This window comes from Neltuma alba, unplaced genomic scaffold (genome assembly GCF_004799145.2).
Source record: "Neltuma alba isolate B1F8T4 unplaced genomic scaffold, ASM479914v2 tig00000924_pilon, whole genome shotgun sequence".
NCBI lineage: Eukaryota > Viridiplantae > Streptophyta > Magnoliopsida > Fabales > Fabaceae > Neltuma > Neltuma alba.
Genome location: NW_021632259.1, coordinates 22,691 through 31,498, shown reverse-complemented (window position 1 = coordinate 31,498; position 8,808 = coordinate 22,691). Strand labels below are relative to the sequence as shown.

Here is an 8,808-nt window from a genome sequence, read left to right as displayed (position 1 = left end):
AGATACAGTTTAAAAGGAACAAGAAAATAGGATTCACTGTCCGTTTATTATTCAAGTTCTTTGCTTATAGATCCAAACGAAGACCAATAAGAAAACACTCGCAATAAAGATTTTAGTTGGATATACAGTTGCAACCAAAACAAAAACAAAACTAATAATTGAAGCAGTGTCACGAATGGATCAAATTGTGTGTGGGTTGCTATCAGATGGTGGTGGGGTTGCACTTTTTGGCTGAAAATGAAGCTTTTGTGTTGGTTTCATTATCTATCTCCAAGCTTCTCCTTACCAAATTTACCATCCCAGAGCACTTGTGAGCTAGGCTGGCACTTGGTGTCACTTAATAAAGTGGGCCACTTCTTTTCCATAAGCCCTTCGGCTTTTGGGTTTCTCTCATATGCTTCGTGGTGACCTTCCTGTCTCACAAAATAATACATTTGCAAAAAGCTTCTTGGTTCGAATCTTCCATGTTTTGTCGATTCAGTTGTGATTTTAGAGAATTATGGGATGAACTTAATGGCTAAAAGAACGAACTTGACACTTAATGACAACAGAGAAATTGAAGATGAAATCCTCATTTGGGGTTTTAATCTTTTTTTTTCCCCGACTGCAGTAGCAGCATCAAAAGGACTCTACTACGCCAAACTAAATATTTTATTTTCTTTGGGGTAGGGAAAAAAGGGGAAAAGAGTAATGAAAGAGTTTCTTTTGACGTTGAATGGCTTCTCCTTTGACGTCCTCTAGAATGTCTTTTGACAGCAACGCAGCAGCAGAGAAAAATCCCAGAAGAAAAAACTCATTTCCTTTTTCCTTCACTAAATCCACCTGAAAAGGAAGATACATAAACCCCAACAAAACAGTTACTTGCTAAGTTCATTGTCTTGAGGCCTTGCTTGTAGAAGGTAAGAAAAATAGTACTCATCCAGTTTTTAATATAAGACATATTTAATTAATTTGATTAGATTAAAGAAATTAGGTAAGTTAATTAATTATAAGATATATGACATATTTTTTCTTAAAATACTATAATCATCTTCCTTAATATCCTCTCTCTCTTTCTTCTATTTGATTATGATTGATGGAGTGTCCCTAAAGTAATTTAGAAAAATTTATAAATATGATAAATATGTTTTATATTTAAGACCAAAATTAACTCAACAATTAGGTTTTATATTAAATACCGGAGGACTATATGTCAGTGAAATCACCTGGTTCTCCTGAAGCTTGTTTTCCAGCAAGAGAGCGCTCAAAGAAACTAAAATGCTTCTGGATTTTGGGCTTTACCTGCTGAAACACCGACAAATTTACCTCAACATTATAAACTCCGAAAGTGGGTCAATGGTTATAGACATAATGAAACCAAGAGATCAATAATGGAACTGCATGTGCTACCTTCATTCTTGTTGCAGAAAAACCTTGAGAGAATTCCAATGCATCCTCCACCACTCCATTTCTTGGGAAATTGGCTTTCTTCTGTTCCATAATAATAAGAAGAAGACTGTATTAAGCACGATTTTAATCTGTTGCAAATGATTTTTTTTTTAAAGCATATTAAGTCAATGATTAAAGAAAATCAGTCCATTGACTTGCCTTGGAACAGCTAAAAACAGGGGAGCTAGCAGTGTCATCATCAAGGTGTGAAGCCTGTTGATGCATGCTAGATTCTTTCACGGTCTTCTTCTTCTTCTCTTTGGAGTTCTTGGTGTGTTGGGAAGAGGAATGATTGGGATACCAATTTTCATAGCAGCATTCATCATCATCATGGTAGATTGGAGGCCCAGAAGAAGCATCAGAGACCATGGACAAATCTTCTTCGTCCTCTACAACTCCACCACTCATATGGAAATAATTTCCAGAAGCAGCGGATTGGTCCAAGTAATGGGTCCAACCAGATTCACTCGCACTATTGTATTGTGGAGCTGATATATCCATTCAACTAGACGAGTATTTCTTTTCAGATTCTCACTAATCAACCATGGGCGATCATGCAAAAAGAGCTCAGAGCTAGAGCTGCTCTGCTCTCCTCCTTTCTTCTCTCTCCTTTGGTGCTTTGTAATGATATTCCTCTCAGTATATGTAGAGGAGGGAAACTCTAGAAGAAAATAAATAAAAAAGAAAAAGAAAACTCATCAACATACCCAAAAAAAAAAAAAGACCCGCGGGGGGGGGGGGGAGAACAAATGATTCTCACTATAATTTTAAACTCCTTGTGTCCTTATGCTCAATCGTTTCGCCTTCTTATTTTATCTTTATGCGAATGAATCAATATTGCCAGTTGGCCTTGTGTGCATGTGTGTACTATAGTGTCTATTTTGCGTAGATAGTGAGAGAGAGAGAGAGAGAGAGAGAGAGATGAGAAAGACGAAAGAGGTCATCACTCATCACTCTTCCTCAACAATTATGGCATTACCATGCTTCCATAAAAACGATAGTGCTGTCCTATCAAAAAGCAAAAAAATAAACTAAAGTTAATCCTGATTTGCTGAAGTCACAACTAATGATACTTTCATGATTACCGTCTTCTTTACATTAAAAGTCAGGCCTCCCACAAATTGACTCCACAACAAATGCTACTTGGTGCTCCCTCTCCTACATTTTGTTGATCTTTTTCCCTGTGAAAATATTCTGTGTATGCAACGACCAACATACTCTTTTCTTTACCTCTAAATCTTTACCACCCTGTAAATCTCTTGCTCAAAGTTCATCTAGTAGCATTTAGTTAGTTACCGTACTAAATATAAATACATGAATGCAATGGTCGGATTTTATGAAGAAAATGAACCACTCAAGTTGAAAGGACATAGTACAGAAAATACATGATGAACATGCATGAGAGGAGTACAATCAGATACACATACCCGTTATCTGCAATTTGCTGTTTAAGTGACAAAAAACTCACTTCACCCAAAAGGTAGAAAATCCATATAGTACCTCCAACGCATATAGGCCCCAGTAAAATAGCTCTACTCTTCCTATATCTGTGCCTTTGTACTGGAAAATAATGTGACCTTATGAAGCTGGCCTAGGAATCTGACACTGTATGCCATGCTGCGGGTGGAAATTATGAACAGTAAAAACCGATCCCACGTCGGCTGTGATGGGAAACGTGGTAATATTATTAGAAATTTTGATCTTTCTGTGTTCAATTAGTTTTTTTTCAATGACCCTACCACATGCCTAGAAGCCAGTGAATCTCCATTTCATTTATTTCTCCCCTTTGTTGTGAGCGAAGTGACAATGAAATGTGACTTTATGTTAAGATAACGGGGCCACTATATGATTTTCGTCTCATGCACTCGGATTGGTCCCTCCCTTTTAATAGATTATGTCCCTTTGCTGGTTGGTTCACGATATTGCTCTGTTAAGCACTGAGGTTATCAATCTCAATTATTTCTAATATGCAACCACTTCTGAGAAATCAATATGCAGAATCTCTACTTAAATCTCACCCTCCCCTTTTCTAGGCTCCTCTGTTTGACACCACAAGATAAGAACAAACAAGTCATGAACCAATTAACTTGCAGCAGCCCCATGGGATATATATATTATATTTCTGCTATTTATTAAGAAGAAAACAAAGAAAATGGGTGTAAAATAATAGAATGAGAAAGAAAGTGTGTGTGCATAGGGCCTTTCAGTGATGATGCAACCACTAGAGTAGCAGCATGGGCTGTTTTCTTTTTCCCTGTAGCACCAGCTTTGATACAATGGTCCCCTTATGAAGCCAAGGTCAAAGATTGCCAATTGAAACAGTGCCAAAACCACCGACTGTGGAAATTCAAACTCTTGCAAAGAGATTCCCCTCTCCTGTTTTCTCTTCAACTTTCTTTCTCTTTCACAACCAGGACAAACAATCTCGTCCTATCACACAGATTAAAATCAGATCTTGAGCTTCAATTTCTCTCGAGGAATGTGACCACTACTTACCAAGAGACGTAAAAGTTGGTGTTGATGGATGATTATGAATTTTAGATATATAGCTATGGTCCCAATTATTAAAGCGAAATTAGGTAGGAAAACTGGTACTGATATGAATTGACAGGCACTGCTATTCTTAGTAAAAGCTGTCTGGCCTTCAATACTCCACTCAAAGAGACCAGAATTCAATTCTATCTGAAACAACAATGGGGACTCTGAGATGCTAAAGCGAATTGCCGACCGAACCATGGTAAACTTATGAACTAACGTTACAGGTTTTGAGGTGAATATGGTTGTACCAGTGCCCACCCACCCTGAACAAACAATGATTCAAAGGACACTATAATATAACGCAAATGGTACTGGCATTCATTATAGACTATTAGCTATACCCCCATTTCTTTTCTTTAATCTAATTCTCCGGCCTTGTGAATATTTTCCTGATTTTTTTTACAAAACAAATATGATCCAAGTAGTTGAAAAACCAAGAGGAAGAGAACAGAGAATAGGAGGGAGAGTTCCGACTAGAATGAGAAAGCGGCGAAAGGAGGTACAACTATATTTTGCGGATGATAGGCGTGTGATAATAATTATAAAGCTACAGGCCGAACAATCCCTCAGAGACAGAGTCACAGGTCAGCGAGACAAAATAGGCATAAGGAGCCATGTGCTTACCCTATCCCGCCGTTTTGATCTGCTGACGAGCCCTTCATCATCAGCATCACCTCGTTCCTTTTTCAAAATTTTTTAACCATTTTTTTGGGTATTTGTTGCATACTTGCATGTCTCATACTTAATGTAGATCGTCATCACACACATGCTCTCATTTTCATGCTAATAACGAGGTTGAGTTGAAGAGTTTTTTTTTAAACCTTCTTTAGAGTTGTCAAAAGCACCAACCATTTGGCAATGGCCCTCAAGTCAAAGGTAAATTAATTAACTAAAGTAAATTAGTTCAAGCACGTAGATTGGTCCAATAATGTACTAAAGTCAAAAAGAACAACTTAATCTCGGACAGTTTGACATTGACATTGGACAGTTGGTAACGGGAATAAAAAAACTAGTTCACAAAGCAGATTCAAGTGGATGCCAAGAAATACTCCTGATAATCTGGAAAAAAAGAAAAAGAAAAAGAAAAATTGAGGAGCTAGCAACTGATGTATTCCTGGTACGGCCGGAATGTGTCTAAGCTTGGAATCATGTTAGAGCTGAAAGCGTGAGAAAAACTCGAGATGACTTCGATTTCGTTATGTGGGTCTTGGTAAGGAGGGTAAGATGATTTGGGGGAAATCTTGTGAAGGTGCATATAATGTTGCTGATGGTTGATCAGAAGCAGAAAAACTTAATCGAAGTTTTCTGGATGATAACAGCTTTTTCCTTAGGGGAGCTTTCATAAAATTAAAGCTCTCACATATTATGGTTATTCCTGTGAAAATTATTTAGTAACTGAGTTATTCCACAAGCTGATGTTTTGCAGAAATGTCATCAAAAAAATTGCGTGTATGTTCTGAATGTGAAGAGAGTCTTAATCACATGTTCTTATTGAGTAATTTTGCTAAAGTTTACCTGGGCTTGGGTCAGATTTAACTCTTCATCCTGAATTTTTTCAACAGAAACTTATCACTCTTTGGTTGGATTGTTTGTTGGTTTATCCAAGAGGTATGAATAAGGACGTGCTTTAAGTAAAGACAACTATGATTAAGGCCATTTCTTATAACTACTGGCTCGCAAAGAAGAGACATATCTTAGGAGAAATGACAGCAACTCGTCTGGAGGTTCTGCACAGAGTTAAGTTTCAGTGAAGAGATTTCATGACTGGTAATTGTTTGCCCATGGATGAGCCCGAGTCATTGAAGAAAGCAAACAAGTGAACTACAGTAGACATTATGACTGTCATGCATTTGTTATCGGGAAACTAGGGTTTATTCTGCCCAACCAAAGATAAGAAATGCAAATTTGTTGTGTCACTTCTCATTCATATGGCAATTCAAAGAGGGTACCTGTTATAGGGGGTGTGAAGAGCAGTAGACACAAGACATGATTCATTGATCTTCAGTGTGATTCATGAATTTCTGCTCTAGATGTTGATACCCCGAATGGAGGACTTTCTAATTTGGACAGAGCCAATCGTAATTGAATGCCTGATTTCGCACATCCATATGATCCTTCACTCTCTACAGAATTTTGATGTTACAAGCCTGCCAGGGGATTGATTAGCTCTAATTAATCTCAATTAATTGATTGATATTGACATATTAATCAACATATCCATATGTTGATATCAATTCATGTAGACCCACTTAATTATGAGACAAATGATACCAAGGAATGTATTATTGGCAACAGGTTGCTTTGCTCTTGAAATTTTCTGGTTCTTCCATTAAAAGAAGTAGGGCCATTGATAATTTTGAGCAACGTGGACAGCTTCTGTCCCCTGTCATAATTTAAAACATTTACAAAACGATAGCATGATTCTCGAAGCCTAAGGATTAAAGTGTCCCGTTCATTTATTGGGTGCCCATGCCAGACTTAATCCAACTTATAAAGGGAAAGTTCAATGTTCTGTGCGTTCTCTTACCTTGAAGGAAAATGGCACCGAAGATAATGGCTCATGTCTCATGAGATATTAGTAATTACTACCTCCGGTCCTAACAAGAAACTATATCTTATATTTTATATTAAGAATCAGAGGTATTTCTTCTTATATTTATAAATGCAGGTGGTTCAAGAGCAAAGAAAGAGCTCATCAAGCCTGTACAGGAAAGGATAAAGATCCTGTTTTAGCCCATTTGGCCTGAGGAAAGCATAGAGTTCATTACTCCTAACGTCTGCACTGCATAAGCGGAATTTTCCAGCAATGTCTTTAGTGATCAATGAACTGAAGACGGCCGTGCAACTTCATAGAACAAGGCAAGCCTCCCACTGATTCACCCAACATTCAGATCCCATGGATTGTTCAAATGAAATAAAACAAAAATGAATAGAAATGAAATGAAATGGCTGCTACTAATGCTTTTAAGTATTTTACTTCTCAATAGGAATTTACTGTGTCTTTACATTACGATGCTCGAGGTAAGGCAAAGGGCGTGCAAAAACAATGACTTGATCATACAGACCTAAAAAACTGCTGCACGAGAGTCAAGTGATGTATAAAGTTAATCTGTTTCCAGAACATCACAGTCTTCAGTTTATTTCAACCAAGATAGTGATGGCCCTAACTCTCACGCCAACAGCAAGAGTCACACGTTTATTGGACTCAGGATAAGACCACTACTTCAATGCTCATCAATTAAAAGATAACTCTGCCCATCATAACAGTTCAAAATGTGCGAGCATTGGGTACAAAGAGAGCAAAAGAAGCCCATAACAGGATGCGATCAACTTGAGTGTTTACAAGGTTAGAAAAAATTAAGGGTAAAAGAGGAAAAATATGTTGAGTTTGTGAGTGCTACCAAAGCAAGCTATAAAATGGGCCAAATTCCAGGCTACATAGTACTAATTGACATCCTTGCATACCAATCACTCTGAAGACTCACCAGTATCACTACTAAAACAACATTTCATTTACTGGATATTTCATTGCGATCAACGTTACCATTAGAATCCTCACTCTTTCTAACCCAAATTTTCTGATCAACCCTCTGCCATTGAACGTCATGAGCACGAATTTTGATACCATAAGGTCCAGTCCTGTAATTGCGGCCGCCGTTATTCCTCCGAGAGCCACGGGAACTATCATATGTCTTAACTCTGCTATTCTGCTTCTCATTCTCAGAGTTCAGTGACACACTCCCCAATTTCTGTTGAACTTCAGTCATCAAATTATTACTCTTACTGCCATTCAATTCAATTTTGGTTTCCCTCCTGTCATCGACCGTCTGAACATCGGAATTAGCTACCTCTTTGTTACCCACCATTGTAGATTGCGCGGCATCGTCAGCCAATTTTTTCTTCTCCTTACCTGCCCTACCATAAGGTCCAATCCTGTCATTGCGGCCTCCGTTATTCCTCCGAGAGCCACGGAAACTATCATATGTCTTAACTCTACTATTCTGCTTCTCATTCTCAGGGTTCAGTGACACACTTCCCAATTTCTGTTGAACCTCAGTCATCAGATTATTACTCTTACTGCCATTCAATTCAATTTTGGTTTCCCCCTTGCCATCGACCATCTGAACATCGGAATTTGCTACCTCTTTGTTACTCACCATTGTAGATTGCGCGGCATCTTCAGCCAATTTTTTCTTCTTCTTGCCTGCCTTACCAAAAGCTCCGATCCTGTCATTGCGGCCTCCGTTATTCCTCCGAGAGCCACGGGAACTATCATGTGTCTTAACTCTGCTATTCTGCTTCTCATTCTCAGAGTTCATTGACATAATCCCCAATTCTTCTTCACCCTCATTCATCAAATTATTACTCTTACTACCATTCAATTCAATTTTGGTTTCCCTCTGAGAATCGGAATTTTCTACCTCTTTGTTCCCCACGATTGTAGATTCCGTCGCATCTTCAGCCAATTTTTTCTTCTCCTCACCTGCCCTAGGCTTCCATTTCCCCCTCTTCCACTTCTTCTTCCGTTGTTTTTTCTTGCCATCCTGGCCATCATTTCCATCTCCGACATCGGCCTCGGCCTCCACAGTCTCATTCGTTTCACGACTGACCTCGACAACGACGCGATTGCTTTCCTGAACGATCGAATTCTTAGGCCCAAATTCCGCCGATGGACGTTTCACGGCGGCATGCCCAGCACCGGTTAGACAAGCTGGAATCGCTTGCCATGCCTTTTGCTGGGTTTTGGGTCGTCGTCCTCGGTGATATTCACGAGGATTATGTTGGGAGAGCTTGGGGATTTGTTGCTGTTGTTTTTGGTGTTGCTCTTCCTGGTGCTTCTCT

At 38.7% G+C, this 8,808-nt stretch overlaps 1 protein-coding gene across 2 annotated transcripts; it reads right to left on the bottom strand.

Moving 5' to 3' along the window:
* Positions 1-510: 510 nt before the first annotated feature.
* Positions 511-2,572, bottom strand: LOC114748556 (uncharacterized). 2 transcript variants are annotated; one of them, XM_028936988.1, is made up of 5 exons: positions 2,514-2,572; positions 1,588-2,089; positions 1,390-1,470; positions 1,206-1,284; positions 511-822 (listed from the first exon to the last, which is right to left on the bottom strand). In XM_028936988.1, the coding sequence occupies exons 2-5, from the start codon at positions 1,927-1,929 to the stop codon at positions 794-796; spliced, it is 531 nt and encodes a 176-aa protein (XP_028792821.1). In that variant the 5' UTR covers positions 1,930-2,089; positions 2,514-2,572; the 3' UTR covers positions 511-793. The 2 variants fall into 2 exon arrangements, with proteins under 2 accessions (XP_028792821.1, XP_028792823.1); XM_028936990.1 differs by having other exon boundaries at positions 1,206-1,281.
* Between the last annotated feature and the right edge of the window lie 6,236 nt (positions 2,573-8,808).

Bases quoted from the DNA above. Each gene is read 5' to 3' on its own strand.
- LOC114748556 (XM_028936988.1), bottom strand. From the start codon at position 1,929: ATGGATATATCAGCTCCACAATACAATAGTGCGAGTGAATCTGGTTGG. The intron at 1,471-1,587 runs GCAAGTCAATGG...ATTATGGAACAG, and splicing joins CTGTTTTTAGCTGTTCCAAG to AAGAAAGCCAATTTCCCAAG. The intron at 823-1,205 runs GTGATTTCACTG...CTTCCTTTTCAG, and splicing joins ACAAGCTTCAGGAGAACCAG to GTGGATTTAGTGAAGGAAAA.